This window comes from Vombatus ursinus, unplaced genomic scaffold, assembly GCF_900497805.2.
Source record: "Vombatus ursinus unplaced genomic scaffold, bare-nosed wombat genome assembly UNPS02000582.1, whole genome shotgun sequence".
NCBI classification, from domain to species: Eukaryota; Metazoa; Chordata; class Mammalia; order Diprotodontia; family Vombatidae; genus Vombatus; species Vombatus ursinus.
The window spans coordinates 35,193,900-35,215,032 of NW_020940360.1; the positions used below are offsets into that span (position 1 = coordinate 35,193,900).

General features: G+C 40.1%; 1 protein-coding gene across 2 annotated transcripts in view; it reads right to left on the minus strand.

Annotated features, from left to right (window-relative positions):
* Positions 1-6,896: 6,896 nt before the first annotated feature.
* SCML4 (Scm polycomb group protein like 4) overlaps positions 6,897-21,133 on the minus strand; it is a 218,522-nt gene continuing 204,285 nt past the window's right edge. For both annotated transcript variants that reach the window (XR_003568553.1, XM_027855491.1), the window contains one exon: positions 6,897-7,232. Coding sequence is in view for 1 of the 2 variants with exons in the window: in XM_027855491.1 (XP_027711292.1) it covers positions 7,218-7,232 (15 nt within the window). In the remaining variant the exon portion in view is untranslated. The remainder of the gene's footprint in view (positions 7,233-21,133) is intronic.

Here is a 21,133-nt window from a genome sequence, read left to right on the forward strand (position 1 = left end):
ATCTGAGTTCAAATTCTACCTCAAAACGCTTACTAGCTGTATGACCCTGGGGAAGTCACTTAACCACAGTCTGCCTCAGTTTCCTTACCTGTAAAATGAGGACAATAATAGCATCTACCCCCCAGGGTTATTGTGAGGGGAAAAAATGAGATAAAATATATAAAGTGCTTTGCAAACCTGAAAGTGCTATATAAATACTATTATTATGTGTTCTTTTTAAATGTATTTTATTTTCAATTTATGGCATAAAAAGCATTTTCATAACATAGTAGGAAAAGATGATTGCCCATGAAACTGCAAATCTACTACACACAACTTGCTATTCCTTTCAAATATACAACAAAATTATCGTGTCAATTTCTTTTTTTCCCTTCCCCCCACCCCTAGATGGGTACCATTAGACCCAAATAGGTATATATGTGTAAAATTATTCTGTACATACCTCTATTTATCAGTTTTTTCTCTGGATGCAATAGCATCTTTCTTCATATGTCCTTTATAGTTAACTTGGGTATTTATAATATTCAAAATAGCTTATTCACTCAAAGTCATTCTTAAAATAATATTGCTGTTACTGTATACAACATTCTTTTGGTTCTGCTCATATCCTTCCATGTTTTTCTAAAATCATTGGGCTCACCATTTCTTGTAGCACAGTAGTATTCCATCACAATCATATACCACGACTTGTTCAGCCATTCCCCAACTGATGGGCATCCCTGCAATTTCTAGCTCTATATTTTTTAAAGTTCATGGACAACCAAGTTAAGAACCCTTGGGCTTGAAGAATGCCTTTTTATAATGTCCTTTATTAAGATAAAGGATTACCATAGCATAGGGAGTGGGATCCCACTTTTGAAGCAACTTCATGTTTGTCCTGTGTTAGGCATTGGGCTAAATGGTTTTGGAATAGGGTGCCCCCTTGGGCATTCCTCACTTGACCTTTTACAGATCAAATTTTGCACCTGTTTCTTTGCAACAAACTAATAAGATTATCACAGTTTTGGAGACCACGTTTTCAGGTTAAATGAAAACCACAATCTAATCCCAAATGTATTGTTCTCCTGTGACTGTGGCTTACTTTACTGGATCAGTGGGGCTTTCAGATACAAAACAGTCCCTATAGGATTGAGCTGGGGGAGGGAAAAAGTCACACCCATTTGAAGAGCAACATAAGGATGAATGAGTTCAGTCCTCATACACAACCTTCCATCTCCCACCTCCAATCCTTTGCATAATGGGCTGCCCTCCTTTTCTCACCTCGACCTCTTGGAATCCCTAGTTCCCTTCAGGGTCCAGCTCAAGTGTCACCCCCTATCTTTCCTGATCCCTCTATTTAACACTCTCCCTTATCCCTTTCCCTACTGGGTTCATATTATATATTTTTGTTGTTTCACCCTAATAGGCTTTTTCATTGAAGTCAAGAGCTGTTTTATTTTTGCCTTTGTATCTCAGGGGCCTAGGAAAGTGCTTGCTTAATTGAATTGAATGTCTGGAGTGAAATTATTGCTTTTTCCTTCTATTTCATTTGTAATTACACACCACACTTCCATGACATTTTTATAGCTTGTGAATTGGCTTTCCACACAGCAAGTCTTTAAGGTAGGAGGAGAGGTGGCCTGATTTAGTGGGAAAATCCCTAGATTTGAAGTCAAAGGAACTAAGTCAAGAATGTTGGTTTTGCTACCCGAGTGACTTTAGGCAGCGTAATTTTTGTAATATTAAAAATAATATGTGACTCCATTTTGTTTTTTAACCACCATTTTGTGAAGCTAAATTTCAACTGCTTGTAAGTCACCTGATTTTAAATCACATGTTTACTCTCCCTCCTCGCTGTCACCTGACCATAAGAATGCCCTTTTACCCCAACCTTATTGCCTCCTGATATCCTCACCAATAAGAAACCTGGTGTCATAATCACCTCTTCCTCTTTTTCTTGTTTTGTATTTTTTTTACTCCCTCCAAATTATATATTAACTGGATAGAAACCAATAGTCAAGGTCCGTGGCTACCAAGAGCCTTAGTCCCAGTTTTTTACAGAACTGGCATTCATTGCTTAATAAATCACTGTCTGGAGAATACTTTGTTTCTTTATTTCAATGTAACAATTTGGTATGCCTCAGTTTCCTTTTCTGTTAAATGAAGAGATTGGACTAGTAGCATCCAGCTCTAAATCCTATGGTTCTAAGTTTTTTTTTTTATTCTCATTTTATAAATGAGGAAACTGAAGCACTAGACAAGTCAAATTATTTGGAGCCAAAACTTGAGCTCTAAATTTAATAGTCCTTTCACCCCTACCACACCTGCCTTTGTTTTTGTTTGTTTGTTTTTTGTTTTTAATGTACAAGTCTATGGAGACTTTTGCTTTCCTCAGCCTGGTTGGCAATGTATCTCTCACACAACCTTTGAATTTAGATAGTACTAGATAAAACGCTGAGACTGCAGGGACGCCCAGAAGTGGTTATAGCTTCGGTACTTACAAAATGGAAGAAACCTTGGTTCAACCCTCTGATTTTCATAGATATAGAAGGGACTTCTCCAGCATCCTTATTTTAGAGATGGAAAACTGAAGCCCAAGGGTAGCTTGCTCAAGGGTTGGTCATACTGGTAGTAAAGAGGTCTGTTGACTCCAGAGTTACTAGTCTTCCTACTGTACCTACTCTGTCACCAGATGAGGAAACGGATGCTAAGAGGTTCAGTGTCTTGATCAAAGTCTCAAAGCTAGGGGTTGCAGAATCTAGGTCTTCTGACTTCAGGCCCGTGTTCTTACACTATGCCTCACTGGCTCTTAATCACAGAAAGCCATCTCTACTACAGGGCTCCCCGTCTCTACTAAGACTCTGGAAACAGAGGAGTCCTGACTTTGCAGAGAGAATCTTGGAAAAACCACTTTGCGGTTTGCACAAGAAAACCTGAACAGCCTAGGAAATTGTGGATTTAAAAATTTGGGATTTAGAGGAAGAAGATAAGAAGTGGCTGTGGTTTCCTTTGTTTTCTCTAGTCCAAGGCTGACATTTTTAACTTGCTCCTTGCTCCTCTTTGACAATGCGGACACACTGCTGAATAGCCACAAGGTGTCAGCAGTGGGCTGGCTAGGTGACTGCTTCCTACCAGGACTTGGGGACCCTCCAAAGTGATCACAGAACACACTTACTGTGTTTGGAACTCTTAGAAACTGCTTCCCTGGCTGGCAGCATCTTGGGCATGCTATAAGTTAGATTCATTTTTCCTTGGCTGGGGAAAATGGATTCCTTGCTGCAAAAGGTGTGCCTGTCAAAGCTGCCTCCTGGGTCCATCTGGTTCCTCGCCATCTTCTAGAGGAATGGGGTGTATTCTAGAAAAGACCTTGCAAAAAGATGAGTTAGAGTTGGAAGGGACCTTAGGCAAGGTGTCAGCTAATGATCTAGGGGTTCTTAACTTTGGGTCCGTGAACTTTTTTTAGTGGTGCTGGCAGTGGTGGTAGGGGAGGTATTTTGTAATGGTATGTCAACAAAAATTGATTTCTTTTGCAATCTGCTGTATTTTATTTGGGGGCATTTACGTGGCACAGTAGAGTTCAAATCTGGCCTCAGACATTTCCTAGCTGTGTGACCCTAGGCGAGTCACTTAACCCTGTTTGCCTCATCTGTAAAATGAGCTGGAGAAGGAAATGGCAAACCACTCCAATACCTTTGCCAAGAAAACCCCAAATGGGGTCACGAAGAGCTGGATACGACCAAAGCAACTGAATGATGACAACAACAATGAAAATTCAAGGAATTTGGGGGTTTCTGTTCAGGATGCACTATGTCGACATTCACATATAAAAAGTCCTTTAAGTAAAGGACTTTGTGGGAAGAGGGTAAAGAGATGAATATGTACAGAATAATTTGAGGTGACACCAGCACTGAAGGGGAATAGAAAACGATTCCAATAGACGTGAGGACCAAAAAATACGATACAAATTAGAAAGTGTTGAATGCTTAAGGCAAATAATAAACCCTAGCTGGGGAGAGGGGGAGTGGTTTATAGGTGAGGGAGAGAGGAATGAAAAAACTTAAATCATTTAGATAAAGCCAAAGCTTATCTTTGATGGAATGTGTCTGCCAAAGGAGGGAGACTGAAAAGTCTTCGAGCTGACACTGGGCCACTTGATCTTCTCTTTATTAATAATGCCCTCAGTTTTGATTTCATGACTCAAGTGCCATCTGCTCATGTGCAGTAATCAAGAAAAGGTAGGGGTAAATTTTGATGCAAACTGAGTCCTGTATTTTGTAAGTAAGAGCAGTATTGAAAAACAGTATTGACTGTTCTTTCTCATGCTCAGGGACCAAAGACTACTCTACCCTGGGATTTGGTGAGTGTCTGGTCATCATAAATAACCACACCAAGTGGAAAAGTTGCCTTCATTTTCTTTCCATGGGTTTATAAATCAGTAAGTTACTCAGTTATTCCCTAATAACAATATTTCTCTCAAATAGTCTGCCATTTGGGGCTAGTGTCCTGCAAGAGAAGTTTATGTTTTTGAAAGTGTGTTTCATCTCTATCCAGTATGGAAAAGCAGCCTCAATAAAGAGAGAGGAGAGCAAATACATACGGTCATCTTCCTGGGCAGATGGCTCAACTGAAGGGCCACATGAGGTCAGGAGGCTAAGACGGCTCAAATATTCAGCTGCTTAGTAAAGCATCTTCTATCTTCTCGTGTTTCTTCACATAGGATTTGAAGAATGATACAGGACTAGGTGATCACTAAGGTCTTTGAGTTCTAAATCCTATGAAATCCATATGACAATAATAATTTATGAATTATCATAATAAATTATGAATTATGAAATGAACTGTCATTATTAAATACAACAGTAATAAAAGCTCAAATTCAGATAGAGCTTTAAGGTTTGCAGAGCACTTTATATACAATATTTCACTTGATCCTCCCAACAGCCCTGTGAGGTAGCTGCTATTATTTTCCTCATTTTACAGATGAGGTAATTTTAATGTTTACTGAGGTAAACAGAAGTTAGTCTAAACATCTAATTTTATAGATGAGGAAACTGAGGACCAGGGAAATTAAATAAATTAATATTTTAATATTAATTAATATTAAAACATTAATTTAATCAATATCAATCAGTAATAGTAATATTAAATAAATATTTAAAATACATTATAAAATAAATAAAATATGTCTAACTCTATTTTTAAATAAATACATATTTAAATAATTCTTTTATGTTCAAGGCATGCTCCTCAGCCTGTAATTGTCAGGATATAAGCCTTGGTCATGGCTTTCATGTAGATGACGGACTTAAAGCTGGATGGCACCATAGAGGTCATCCAGTCCAATCTCTTTATTTTTACAGATGAGGAAACTGAGGCCCAAAGAAATTAAGCGATTTGCCCAAGGTCACATATTAGAGAAGGAAATGACAAACCACCATAGCATCTTTGCAAGAATACCCCAAAAGGGGTTACAAAGAGTTGGACATGACTGAAAAATGACTCTAAAAAAACAATAACAAGATATTGGTAAGTGATTGACTTTATAGCCTTCTTAAATGACCTCTTCCAGGGTTTTGATAGCCCTTACTCCCAGGAAATAATCCCTAATCTCTCCTGTGCTAGCCTAAAATCCATCGGCTATATTTCAATCCTATTTTCTCTTATCCTGTGCTTTCTGTAGATGGAGAAGAGGCTATTACTGCCCTCTATATAACAACAGATCACATAATGCTGGCCCCTTCTTAAAGCTTAGCTGCTTCCCCAGGAATGTTGGCTCGTGACATCAGTCCTCCAAAAACCTCCCCAAGGTCTCTTTTGCTTGGGGAATCCTATCCCAGGGAAAGTTCCCAGTGACTGATTTGTGGTGTAGTCAATGGAACAAGGCCCAGGCCCGCAATGTCCCTCAATGCCTGTAGAGGTGGTCTCTGGGACGCAGTGGCCTCAGCCCACACTATCTCGGTCTGCTGTCATATGAGTGCTGCTCATTGTGTAGCATTTAAAACATCATCTGTGCGGAAAAGATGACCTCACCTGAGTGGTGAGGGCTCTGTCGCTCCTGTTAGGGCGGGACAATAATAATTCAGCGATAAGTGGGAAATAAAGGAGAAGCTAGTCCAATGAATAAACCTCAGAAGAGCTCTCCAATGTGGCTAATTATAAAGGGACTAGCTTGAGCTTTGGGCCATGAAAGAAAAGAACAACCAAAGGAAAAGAATGAAAAAGTCTTAACTTTGACAGCTGACAATGAAAAAATTACACTGATGAAACTGTACAACCAGATCAAACCTGATAGGATATGTGATCAGTCAATATGTAATCAATCAATCAGTTAATAAACATTTATTAAGTATTTATTATGGGCCAGGCACCATGCAAGGTGAGGCACTGGGGATACAATGACAAAAATGAGACATTTCTGCCCTCAAGGAGCTTACATTCTATGGGTGAAACAATATATATATATATATATACATATAAATATGTACAATATATATGACAAAATTTTGTGCTTACCATATATATTTGAATACTTACACGTTGTACATAGTAGGTGATTAATAAATAATAATAGCCAATATTTATTTAGTGCAATTTTTTGAAGCATTTTACATACTATTATTTATGTACATCTCTATTTCTCCTCACGGCTCTCCTATGAGATAGACACCATTATTAATTCCATTTTGCACTTGAAGAAATTATCTTATCAATCATGCAGGTACTGTGTTAGAAAGGAAGGGAATCAGTATTTATTAAGTACCTATTATGCTCTAGGCCCTGTGCTAAAAACACTTTACAAATACTATATAATTTGATTCTCACAGGAATTCGTTGTTTTTGTTTGTCCTCTGTTTTTCTTCTTTGTTTTTTTGTGAGGCAATCAGGGTTAAGTGACTTGTCCAGGGTCACACAGCTAATAAGTGTCTGAAGCCAGATTTGAACTCAGGAAGATAAGTCTTCCCCTAAATCACCTCTGTCCTTGGGGAGAGTGGTTCAAACCTAAAATAGTCTCCATTAAGCGCTTGTCCCACCAAGTTTCCTTCCAACTGTAGCATGGCCACTGAATGGGTCAGCAGCAATCAGCTACCATAGGCTAGGTTCAGCAGGTCATTCTTCTGGGCTCCTCATACTGCCCCACCTGTGCTTAGCTTTCAGCAAATCCTAGTATCAACTGTAGCTGCTGAACTTCTGGCATTCGCTAGTCTGACCTTTCAAAGCTGAGAAGTTGGTCGTCATTTTCAATACTTTTTCACCTAAAAGTAGAAGAAAAAAAAAACAAGTGCTAAGAGACAAAGAATAGAGATCCCATATTGACCCTGGGTGGGGAGATGGGCAGATAGCAGCAGGAAGCCCCAGCTGCCGCCACTGCCATCTCTCCTCTTAGCAACAGCAGAGTCATACTTTCTTGGTTTCATGTTGGCTCTGGATGAGATAGGTCCCAAAGACCCTCCCTCACCTATAGCTACATAGCAGCTCAATCTCCTCTCTTGAACAGCAGCCAGCCAGGAAAGAACAACGGGCTTGCTTTGGCTAATTAGTGCCTTTTGAATGTGGCCCAATTTCATCCCTGCAGCAAATCAAAAGCTGATCTCTTCATCACATCCCAGTTACAGAATGTCAGAGAATGCTCCAAAGTCTGCTCTGTACAACCTTATAAGAGCTAGCCAGTCCCCTGTTTACATTTGCAAGGAAGCATTTTTTTTTTTTTGCAATTTGCCATTTTGCCATTTGCAGTCTTCTGCAAGGCTTTTGGGATCTAGCTAGTGGCACTATGCTAGGAAGGAAAGGAAATCAGTCTTTATTACATGCCTGTTTTGTGCCAGGCACTGTACCAAACACCCTACAAATATTATCTCATTTGATCTTCACAGGAACTCTTTGAGGGATGTGCTATTATTATTCCTGGGGGGCCATCTCCAATCGTCCTGGTCTATATCTTGTCACTGGACCCAGATGGCTCCAGAGGAGAAAGTGTGGCTGGTGACCTTGCACAGCCCTCCCTCACTTAAATACAATTTACTTGCAAATCTTGGCATCATCTTCCTGATATAATGGTCCTCTTCCAGAATGAAGGACAAACAACATTATTATTCTCATTTTATAGTTAAGGGCAATGAGGCAGTCAGAGACTAAATGACTTGCCCAGGGTCATCAGCTAATAAACATCTGAGGCTGAATTTGAACTCAGCTCTTCCAGAGTCAGTTCTGGGGCTCTATCCTGAGGCAAATAGAGGTTCTGAGGCTTGCCAGGGCCATACTGTTAGTAAGTGTTAAAAGCACTGGTGTGCTGGTAAAAGTTTAACAATGGCTGGCTCTCTGATGAAAGATACCCTTTTAAGTTAAATCTGCAGCACTAATAGTTTCTCCCTCACTTTCTTAAGATTTAAGCAATAAATCAAGCCCTGATTTGTAGTGTTTGCCAATTTCCAAAGTGGAAATCCTCATGTTGAAAATTTAACAGTCTCTTGAACACGTTGGAATTGGGTCCAGTATACCCCTGGAGTGGTGTTTGGCCTCAGGTCATTATGAAGCTACGTGTAGCACTCTGTCCACAATGCCATAGGCCCTTCTATTACATGAATTAGGGATGTGCCTTAGATGTCTCTAGTTTGCCAAGATAACACACTTAAGTGCCATTGTTCGTGTGTGTGCACACATATATATATACATATGTGTGTGTGTGTGTGCGTGTGCGTATATGTATATGTACACACACACAAAATCTCTTCTCATACCACCTGGAGGTTTGAAGTATTCCATACCCAGCATCCTTGTTGGAAAAAGTACTATATATTTCCTTTTGTTAGCCTCAAAATTACCTCTCTTTGCTTCCAAAACTTCCTGTTAATTCTAGTCATCCAAGATTTTGTGAAGGGGACAATGCTTGGCCTCTCCATGCCGCTCACAATTTTATAAACTTTGAGTACGTTCTCAGTCCCCTCATGTTATTTTAAACCAAACAGTCTCATCAACCAATGAGCATTTATTATTGTTCCAGGCTCTAGGGGAGCAAAGACAAAAATGAAAACAGACCTTGCCCCGAAGTACCTTATGATCTAGCAGCCCACAAGCTTTTTCTTAAAAAAATTGATTTGTGATAGCAAAGAGTTGGAAACAAAGTAGATGTCCATCATTTGGTGAATGGCTAAACAAATTGTGATACAGGAATATAATGGACTATTACTGTGCTATAACAAATTATGAATATAATAAATACAGAGAAGAGTGGAAACATCTAGATGAACTGATATAGAGTGAAGTATTACTGTTTTTACAAAATTTCCCCATGTATCACTCCTCATTCCCCTCCTAGAAAGCCATCCCATATGACAAATAACTTTTTTTAAAGAAAAAAAAAGATTAAAAAAATCAATGAAACTGGTCAATATTTCACAAAAGACTGAAAATATGTTCAATGTGCCATGTTTGTGGACTTTTCACCTCTGCAAAGGAGTGAGCTGTAGGCGTCTTCTGAGAGCTCTTCTTTGGGGCCACGATTGCTTTTTACACTTTTACAACATTCACTTTAATTTTTTTTTTGGTGTTTGTTCTTTCTGTTGCCATTGTTGTAATCGCTATGTGTAATGTTTTCTCTGTTTACTTCACTCTGTATTAGTTCATCTAGATCTTTCCGTGCTTCTCTGTATTTATCATATTCATAATTTATTATAGTACAGTAATAGTCCATTATATTCCTGTATCACAATTTATTTAGCCATTCACCAAACGATGGATATCTACTTTGTTTCCAATTCTTTGCTATCACAAAAAAGGGCTGCTATAAATATTTTTGTATATATAAGGGCCTTTCTTTTTATCAGTTGCCTCTTTAGAGTATAAACCTAATGTTGGAATCTCTGGACCAAAGGATATGGACATTTTAGACACTTTTTCCCGCATAATTCCTAATTGTTTTCCAAAATACTTGGACTGATTTAGAGCTCTAACAATAATGCGCTAGAGTGCTTATCTTCCCTCAACCCCTCCAACATCGAGTATTCCCATTTTTTGGTCATCTTTGCCAATTTTAAGGGTGTAAGGTAAAACCTCAGGGTTGTTTTGATTGCATTTCTGTTTTTATTAATGATTTGGTACATTATTTCATAGAGTTGTAAATATTTTTCAATTCTTCTTTTGAGAATTATTTGTTCATATCTTTTGACCACTCATATATTGAGGAATAACTTTTGGAGATATATATATATATATATATAATGTAATATATAAATATATGTAGGTATATATGTATGTATATATACATACACACACATTGTCCTCTTCATGAAATCTCAGATAACTAGAACTAACAGGAAATTTTGCAAGCAAAGAGAGGTAGTTTTGAGGCTATGTGTATGTGTGTGTGTGTATGTACACATGTATACGTATACACATATATACGTATTTATGTATATATACACGTGTGTGTATATGTGTGTGGCAGGTAAGTGGTGCTGTGGATAGAGTGCTAGGTCTGGAGTCTGGAAGACTCATCTTCTTGAGTTCCAATCTGGCCTCAGATACTTATTAACTGTGTGACCCTGGGCAAGTCACTTAACCCTGTTTGCCCCAATTTCTTCATCTGTAAAATGAGCTGGAAATGGCAAATCACTCCAGTATCTTTGCCATGTAACCTCAAATGAGATCACAAAGATCAGACACAACTGAACAACAACAACAAATATACATAGGTATATGTATGTATAGAGAGAGACATTTATAGGCTAGTTATATGGATCTATATTTGTTAATTATTTATCTTAATGGAGTAGCATGGAAAAGAGATAAAGAATTCTGGAGTGGGACTCAGGATAACCAGATCCTGTTTTATTTCATCATTACCTTGCTTTGTGACACAGATGAGTTATTTCAGCTCTCTCCAAGCCTCTGTCTCCTCATTTGTCTTGAGTCGGTGATCTATCACCTATGACTCCAGGTTCAACATCCTTTCTAATGCACCACACATAGTCACTCATATGCCATTAGAATATGAACTCTTTGAGAGTTTCTATTTATATTTCTACTGCTTAATATCCTTGTGGGTCTAATTTTGTTACTGTTGTTGTTTAGTTTAACTGTTCCACATTGTTGTTTATTTTACTTCTTGAGATGGACTGACCATGATCATAAGACCGTAGTGTTGGAAAGCATCTTGGAATTAAGTTAATGAGCATTGACTAAGCACCTACTATGTGCTGGGCATTATGCTGAGTAGTGGGGATACAAAGAAAGGTAGAAATAGTCCTTGCTCTCAACGAGCTCATAGTGTAATGTTCAAACAATTATGTGTACTCCCTAATTTTACAGATGTACAACTGAGGCCAGAGAGAGAAAAATGACTTGGTCATATAACTTGGGTAAGTAAATGGCAGACCTGGGTTCAAATTTGGGTCCTGTGGGTCCAGGTTCATGATCTTTTCTAATGCACCACACTGTCAAGGTGAACAACCCACATAGAATGTGATCAGGGACTGGCTTTTTGAATTGTATCCCTGGGGCAGGAGTGGAGAACCTGCGGCCTTGAGACCACATGTGGCCTTCTAGGTCCTTAGGTGTGGCCTTTTGACTGATTCCAAGTTTTATAGAACAAACCCTTTTATTAAGAGGATTTGTTCTCTGAAGTTTGGATCCAGTCAAAAGGCTGCACTTGAGGACCTAGAGGGCCACATGTGACCTCGAGGCTGCAAGTTCCCCATCCCTTCAGTTTAGTATAATGTATTGCACATTGTTCAGTGATTTTCAGTCTTGTACAACTCTTCATTACGCCATTTAGGTTTTTCTTAGCAAAAATAGTGGAGTGGTTTGCCATTTCCTTCTGCAGCTCATTTTATAGATGAGGAAACTGAAGCAAACAGGGCTAAGTGACTTGCCCAGGGTCACACAACTAATAAATGTCTGAGGCCAGATTTGAACTCAGGAAGATGAGTCTTCCTGACTCTAGGCCTGGTTCCCAATTACACATAGCAAGCGTGTAATAAATGCTTCATTCATTCATTCTTAGACCTCTCATAATATAAGAACTGGGGAACTCTCCTGGGGTCTCTCTCTCTCTCTCAAGCCTTTTTACAGAAGGCTTAAATTGTCCCTCCAATTTTTACTATACTCAGCTGGTCCGGTTTAAATTCCCTTGCTAGGTACTGAGTCAGCCCTGTAAGTTTCCCTCTTAAAGATGACCAAGTTCTGCTACATTAATCAAGGTTTAGAAATCCAAATAAGACATCATGGCTTAGAGTTACTTCCAGAGCTCCCACTAACTGTCTCAAACAATCATAGCATTCAGCCTTTCTGGAACACTATTTAACAAAGATCCCCAAGCACGCTTTGAACCTGAATTTCTTTAGAGCAAGAGATAGGAATCATAGCTAATCTATGTAATCCATAACCTGTGCTTGCCTCTAAGAGAAGGGCATGGCCTAGAAGCTTGAGCTGTTTTGTCTCTGTCTCTTAGACTGTAGGGTGAACAGCTGCCTTCTCAGTATTAGGCAAGTGAAGGCACACTTGGGTTTTTCATAGCAGTTACTGGATACTTTTTGAAAACGTCTTAGTTTAAGGAAAGGGGCTTTCATTTGATATCCTGTTTCTAGGAGACTGATTGGGAAGGAATTTTTCATAAGTCACCAAAGCCCTTCTTTGGGAGCTCTGTTTGCTAGTGGAAAATGGAAGACACTTACAGAGATGTCCTCATGGGGGTTAGGGGACAGGAAAGAGGGAAGAAATTTAAAAAAAATAAACATATACTCTTCCCTCCCCAATTATTGCTTAGTGAGCCAAGTTAAGGAAGAATGCAGAGGTGAAACCGAAAGGGGAAAAAAATTCAGCTGAAAATGTATAAAGATTAACTTGGCCGAAAATTACAAGGACCCACCCAGGGGAAATGGTAAGCAGCTCTAAGAAATGTTATGGGCTTTCAGGACACACAGAGTCAGGGAGAGGAGGGTGGGGGTGGGAGGAGGAAAATGACATCATCTGCTAGAGATGAGGTAGAAAAAAAAACAGTTTAAAAAACCCATTCTGAGCTAAAATCCATTCCCCAAAAGGGCTCTTAGAACTAAAAAACAGAACTGGGGAAGTTAAAGGGATTATGAAGTACTGAGGCAGGAGGTCAAGTCTCACTTCTCTGTGAGGGCCAACGTGACTTTCCGTAGGAGAGATGCCAAACACGGAGTCTCAGGGGCTCCATGTGTCTTTTCTCCAAAACGGATGCTGTTATACCTCTTCTTCTGCCACTAGGGACCAAGCTTTCCTTGCCCCTAAGCCCTACTGTGAACGCCCAGGATCGCCCAGGATCGTAGGATCGTAGATTAGAGGCAGAGGGGATTTTAGATGCCACTGGCCATCTTCTCTCAGATGAGGAAACTGAGACAAAGATGGGTTGAATAATTTGCTCAGGCTCGTGCCACTGCTAAGTGTCTGAGGCAGGGTTTAAACTTAGGTCCTCTCAGCTCCAAGTCCAGCTCCCAGAGAGTTTTCGCTTTGCTGCATGTGACAAACACGCACACACACACACACACACACACACACACACACACACACACACACAAAGACACACACACTGAGGCATGCACACACACTGTCCCACTTTCTGTTCCACATGAGACAATGTGAACCAGACTGGAGCTAAAACCTTGACCACTGTCCTTTTCCCACGTGAAGGTTCCTGAACTATACAGGGGACATAACTGGATGACAAAGGTGCTCAGCCAGCAGATGACGTCTGGCAGATGAGTCTGGGGAATTTAAAGACCAGTCAGTCAGCTGTGTCTGGAGGAAGGACAGCTCAGCGGCTACTAAGCTGCTCGGTCCTAAAATGAGATGGGCTGAAATGGTATGTGCAAGATGGAAGTGACCTTAGCAAGGGGCAGAGTGTCACTCGAGGTTAATGGAAGCAGTTAGGTTGGGATGGGGGCAGCCTCTCCTCTCCTCTTTCTCTAGTTTAATAAATCATAGATTCGCAGATTGATCGTTTGGAAACTTCCTTCAAGGCCCATGAACCGACTTAGTGTAAATTTTTACAAGGCTATGAATTTACTCTAGGCCAGTTTTATGGTTCATTTCCTGCATCTAGTAATAAATAGTGGCACATTTTGCTCTTTTAAGTACATCTTCCAAGCCAAGAATACATGGGAGTGGGGGTGGAGAGAAGGGAAGAAAGGGGGGAGAGGGAAGACAGAAGAAAAAGGAGAGGTGGAAACGACTATAAATTTACAGGACAAAGTCAGGCCCCATTGATCACACATGATCCTTGCTTCTCGGATTACCCAGGTTTTGCTAGGGAGAGGTTTGCTGATGCAAAATGTTAGGGTTGGTGTCTTCAACATGGCAAGCCAGAAACTGCAATTTGCAGATTCTGCAAAGACTGATTGCCTTATTAAGGTGTGGGATTTGCTGATTAAAGTGCCGCTAACTAAAGCAGCATATTTAAACCTGTCAGTCTTCACTCGAACTGGCAGCCGGACTAAAGTCACAGCCAGCACTGCCCCCTCCCCTCCATCTCATCTCAAGGGAATTTTGTAGCAATACTTCTCATTTAAGGAGCCTTGGGCTTTCGATAATTTTTTATTGCCTCAACTAATAGGTTAACAATTAGAAGCTGCTGCTGGATGGACCTCAGACCAGGCTCAGTGAAAAGTTCAATGAGAAAAGCCATTCTACTGAAATAATGATTTTTCTATGAAAAGAGGTAATAGGGAAGGGCAAAAGCTCATTGAACTGGGAATGAATGAAAGGCCTTAATCAGTGAGCAGAAGGAAAGGTCCCTTCATGCCCGATCTGTGTGACTGACTTGTTCATTCTGGGAGCTGAGCAGTTGTTTCAGTGATTGAATATAGTAAAGAGAGGAAATTGTCTTTCCTCTCTACATGTCTGAGAAAATTAATTCTTTAGTGTCCATCCTGTCTTTAAGCACCTTCTTGCTGTCCCTCACATATGATGTTGTATCTTTGTGTCTTTACACAGGCCGTCCCCCATACCTGGAATGCATGCCCTCCTCATCATGGCCTCAGAATCCATAACTTAACTCCCAAGACTGATTTAAGCACAATCTCCTACATGAGGTCTTTCCTGATCCCCTTGTCTCCTCTGCTAGTGCCTCCCCCAATTGTATATATTTTCTATCTACTTCTGTGTCTGCAGCTTGTCTCCCCTTTATTGGTTTTTGCAATACTCTTATTTTCATTTTTTTCTTTTCTTGCTTTTTGGTGAGGCAATTGGGGTTAAGTGACTTGCCCAGGGTCACACAGCTAGTAAGTGTCAAGTGTCTAAGTTTGAATTTAAACTCAGGTCCTTCTGGCTCCAAGGCTCTATCCATTAGGCCACCTAGCTACCCCTAATACCCCTATTTTCCACTATAGATCTCCCCTCCCCCTCTCTCAGCTACCCTTTATGAACAAGAATTAAAAAATACATATAAATAAATAAATAATAACAAAAAATTAAAAATAAATAAATGAAAGATGAGCAAAAATAAACAAAAAATAGAATAAATTAGATAAAAATAAAGATTAAAGAGATAAATAAAGAATAAAAAAGAGGGGACAAAAGCAGTTTAGCCACACTAACCAACACATCAACCTTGCTTGATAGTATATGCAATGTTCTAGACCAGGGGTGGGGAACCTGCAGCCTCAAAGCCACATGTGTCCCTCTAGGTCCTCAAGTGCAACCCTTTGACTGAATCCAAACTTCACAGAATAAATCCCCTTAATAAAAGGATTTGTTCTGTACAACGTGGACTTCATCAAAAGACTGCACCCAAGGACCCAGAAGGCCATGTGTGGCCTTGAGGCCGCAAGTTCCCCACTCCTACTCTAGACCCTTAGTTCCCCACCTCAGGGATGGATGGCCATTTTTGTTTTCACGTCCTCCCAGTGCCCGGGCTCATAATAGATACTCGGCAAATGCTTTCTGGTTTGAGTTTTTGAATTTCTCCCTTCTGTGAGTTTCCATTTCCTTCACTGAGGAAAAGCCTCCCATCTGGTATCCCCTTCCCTGAAAGTCCTATCATTACCTGCTATTCTTTTAGGAAGAGCTAACGGTGGAGGTCTGACTTGTCCTGCTCTCATTCTCTCTCTGCAAAATGAGCTGCTTGCATTGTTTTCCTTGGTTCAGTAACACTGCGACTATTTTCCATGCAGTTTTTGGAGAAAGGTTAGGAAAAGGCACTAGGTTTCTCTAACATAGGGCAGGCTCAAAACCTAGGAAGGCCCTAGGGCACAGACAAGGAGTCTGGGTCATTCCACTAAGCTGTATCTCCCCACAGTACTTTGAAACTGAAAAGATCCATCTTATGTAGCTGGTTGGTACAGAAGAGAGTGTGTAGGACCTGGAGGCAGGAAAATATAAGCTCAAATTCAGCCTCAGACACTTCCTAGCTGTGCCACCCTGGGCGAGTCACATAACCTCTGTGTTCTGTTTCCTCATTTTGGAGAGAAAAAAAGAGAAGAGTAACTCATTACAGATCACTGTTTTAGGGTCCATTAAAAAACAAAACAAAACACACTGTGCTTTGGCTTGCCAGGTCCTCTGTTTTTTTGTCCTCTGTAAACACCAGGAAAGCAGGGACTGCTTTTGCTACTTCTCTGTATCCCCAGAAATCAGCATAGTGCCTGGAACACAATTAAGCACCGAATAAAATGCTCATTGACTTTTTGATTAATTGATTCCCTGGCACTCCCCTAGCCTCCCAGGCACTGCTCACATTTACTTCCTCTCCAATCTTGTAGATAACCATGGCCCAGTGGAAAGAGTCCTGGCTTTGGACACAGAGGACCGGCCCCAAATCCTGCTCTGGCTTCTCAGTACCTGAGTGATCTGAGGCAAATCACTTGACCTCTCTGGGCCTCCATTTCCTCATCTGTAAAATGACAGCCTCTGAAGTGTCCTTCTAGCTCTAAATCTCTATTCCTCTATGTGTATATCCCGGTGTTTGTCTAAAATAGACACAGATGAACTAACTCAATGGGCTGCCCATCCAACTATAATATTCAACATAATAGGAATTTTTCATCCTTTTAGATTTCCTGTGTGAAATTTTAGGTTGAACTCATTTAGGAGATTCTTTTTTTAAATAATATTTTTTCTAATTATGTGTAAAGACAATTTTTAGCATTCATTTTTACAAAATTCTGAGTTCTAAATTTTTCTCCCTCCCCTCCCCTCTTCCTAAAAGAGTAAGCAATTTGAAATAGATTATATATATGTGCAATCATGTAAAACGTATTTCCATATTAATCATAGTTGTGAAAGAAGAAAGAGACCAAAAAGGAAAAAAAAACACACAAAAAAGTGAAAATAGTATGCTTCAATCTACACACACATTCCATCAGTTTTCTCTGGATTTGGATAGAATTTTCCATCACGAGTCCCTCGTAATTGTCTTGGATCATCGTATTGCTGAGAAGAACTAAGTCATTCATAGTTCACACAATGTTGCTTTTTCTGTATACAAGGTTCTCTTGGTTCTGCTCATTTCACTTTACATCAGTTCATGGAAATCTTTCCAGGTTTTTCTGAAATTTACCTGCTCATCATTTTTTATTGCACAATAGTATTCTATTACACAATTCTATTCTATTCTATTCTATTACAATAGTATTCTACCACAGCTTATTCATCCATTTCCCAATTGATGGGTTCATTTAAGAGATTCTTTAGTGACTTGTGGTTTTCTGCAATCTTCATGTCACCCCCAAATAGGAGCATGTAGAAGACCTCATCATTCATAGGGAATCCCTCTTCTATTGGGCATCTGAGTTGAGGATCTTCCCTGACCAAGGCAAAGGCTTTCTGGTGAGCAAACATTTCCTGGCTTTAAATCTCATTTGATATTGATAACCAGAGGAACACTGAACAAATTTCTTTTGCTAATTCGTCTTCTGAGGAATCTTACATAATTTGATGAATGCATGGCCCAGAAGAGAAGAGGTTAGATTCCATTTGCAAAATCGAATGGTGCTTTCAATGATCCCAAGTTGCTTCCTGAAACAAATAATACTCATTTGAAAATTAATAGTCTTCCCATGAAGCTATATGGCTCCAATCATGAAGTTCCACAGCTAAAGAAGACTCAAAATGGTGGATAATCCAAAGGTCAATAGAGAGATAATAGCAGGTATGAAAGGGGGAAGCCTATTTCCTTTTATGACTGGCATCCCAAGAGTAGCATAAAAGATATCACCTAGGAAATGAAAATTTTAAAAAGGAGGTGCCTGGTATTGTCTTGAGAGTTAGGCCTGTTCATTTCTAGTATCTGAAAAAAAGAAATGAAGAAAAATGTCTCTGGAGAGGGGACAATGATAGAGGAGCACTTAGTTACTAGACTAGGGGGCAAACACCAAGTAGAGAAACCAAGCAGTCACTCTGTCCCCATTCAACTTTCTCTCCATCTCTGACCTTTCAGGGGGCTAAACTTCCTATTTCCCTGTTAAGCTCATTCTTCACTACGGTAATGGTATTTTGTAAGCCTGATTCCTTTAGATAAAAAGGTTTGTTTTCCCTTGTCCCATGGGGACATCTCTACTTGGGGTATGGGAGGGAGGGTGCAATGGGCATACTTTGGTTAATTAGCTTACAAGATACAAATTGCTAGGAGTTTCTCCTTTTCAACTCCGTAGGTAGTGCCGCCTGGGGGTATTTTACAAGCCTTGTTCTGTATTTTAAATTTTTAAAAATAAATTTCTAAAAGCAGTATGTAAACCAGAACCTGGCTTTTAATTTGCCTTCTTCTAGGTATAAAAAATTAATTTGGAGTTGTGTTATAATTGACAGACATGGATTCTGGGGCTAAAGAGCTCCATCTTCTACAACTGACCAAGCAGAGAAGGGTTGGGAGATTAAGGAGAGGAGAGGGCAGAGGCTAGGAGGAAATGTCCTGTCCCTACCCAGCCCACACTAATGAGTGGGGTTGACTGGTCTGAATGGCTTCTGCTCCTCCTTTATCAGGTTAGGAGTGAGGACTGAGGATCTCCCATAGAGCTGCCTGCCACTAACTGTTGCTAGTTGTGGTAACACACATACACACACACACACACACACACACACACGCTGGAGCTACCTTGATTGTTACATTTTCAGTGTGACCATTTATATCTCAAAAATTGGCAAACATTACAAATCAAGGCTTGACTTACTGATTTGATTGTCTAGACTTAAGCAAGCGGCGGAGAAAATGTTAATAATGCAGATTAAACTTAAAAGTGTTTCATGTGTATATTTTTTTCCTAGGCTGGCCATTAAACATGTGCCAGCACACCACTGCCTATATATGTGTATATGCATATACACAATCAGTCAATAACCAATCAATTAGTGAACATTTATTAAGTGCCTACTGTGTGCTAGGCACTGTGCTAAGTGCCGGGGGTACAAAAAGAGGCAAAAGACAATCTCTGACCTCAAGGAGCTTATAATCGAATGGGGGAGACATCATGCAAACAAATACATGCAAAGCAAACTATGTACAGGATAAATTGGAAATAATTAACAGAGGGAAGGCACTAGAATTAAGAGGGGCTGGGTAAGGCTTCCTGTAGAAGGTGGGATTTTAGTTGGGACTTAAAGGAAGCCAGGGAGGTAAGTAGTCAGAGTAGAGGAGACAGTGTAGATGGAAGGCATGGCAGAAGAATAGTTTTAAGATGAAAGAGAGTTGTTGCCTATGGAACAGGAATTCTAGAAGGCACAGCGGAAGGGCTGGGTGGAGTTAGATTGAAACTCTGAGGTGGGAGGGTTGAGTGGGATGTGAATGAAGGATAGGCTAGTAGGGGTGTGGAATTGGGTTTGCAGGATGATATACAGGAGTTCAGAGTCACTGGGTTGTGAAGGGTATGACGAGGTGTGAAAATGTTCAACAGTAAATAAAGAGCACCATTCCTCTATCCTCAAAAGACAGGTGCAGCATGAGATGGGAGGCCTGAAGTTGGAAGTGGGGTAGGAACGAGCTGTTCTTTGCACCTCATTTGGGAGATCTGGCTGGCATCAGGTGGTGGAAGCGATGCCTCGTGCTAGTACAGATGGAAGTGGTTGTTTGGGTCAGATGGAAGATGCCCAGCCTGACCTCTAGCAGGCTTTCCTTGGGGTACATTCTACACCCAGCAGAAGATAGAAAGCTCAGAGTGATAGCACGGAAGGGGTCTGAGGCCTTCTCACCTAAAGAAGCTGGCTGGCTGCGAGGCAGCAACAGCAAGTGACACAGAAGATGCTTGTACTGGTGTCCCAAAAGTCTTAATACAATTTTAAACTATCAAAACCTATACTTAAATAAGTTAAATAAACACTTAAAAACCTGTACTTAAATAAGTTAAACAAATAATGCAAATATAAGTTAAATAATATATGTAACATAAATATACTACATGCTACTATACTATACTACATATATAGTGTGTTCCAAAAGTCTCAGTAAAGTTGTAAGGTACTAAAGCTTAAAACTTCACTAAGACTTTAGGGATATGAGAGAGAGATGGACGTACAGAGAGAGACAGAGACACAGAGACAGACAAAGAGAGAAACAGAGAGACAGAGAGGAGGAGAGACAGCTGTATGTAGATAAAGATTTATATCTCTATATAACTATCTCTATATATCAAGTCCCTCTCTATGTAAACAAATGTGAAAGAGAGAGAGAAGATAGATAGATGATAGATAATCAATATATATTTTATAGTGAGACAGAGATGAGGCAGAGACAGAGATAGAGTCAGAGAGACAGAGAGCTATATTAAATTTAGGTTTATATCTATATATATATATATATAGAGAGAGAGAGTCTCTATATATCTATATATCAACAGACAGAGGGAAAGGAGAGAGACTGAGACAGACTGACAGACAGAGAGAAAGAGAGACAGAAGGAGACAGAGACAGAGACGGAGAAAGAGGCAGAGACAGAGAGACAGAGAGATAGAGACAGAGACAGGGACAGAGGGAGGGAGGGAGAGACAGAGACAGAGAGACAGAGACGGAGCAGGGGGGCGGGGGTGGGGAGAGAGAGAAAGAAAGAGAGAGAAAAAGAGGAGACCTGTTAAAGTCATGCTACTGACACGCTAGCTGGGTTACTGCGGAAAACCGATTGAAGGTCTCCGGCAACTCTCAAAGACTAGATCTCAGAGCAGGTGCTGCTCTGCTTTAGAGGAATTAGCTATGACTGAGAGTTCCTTCTGCT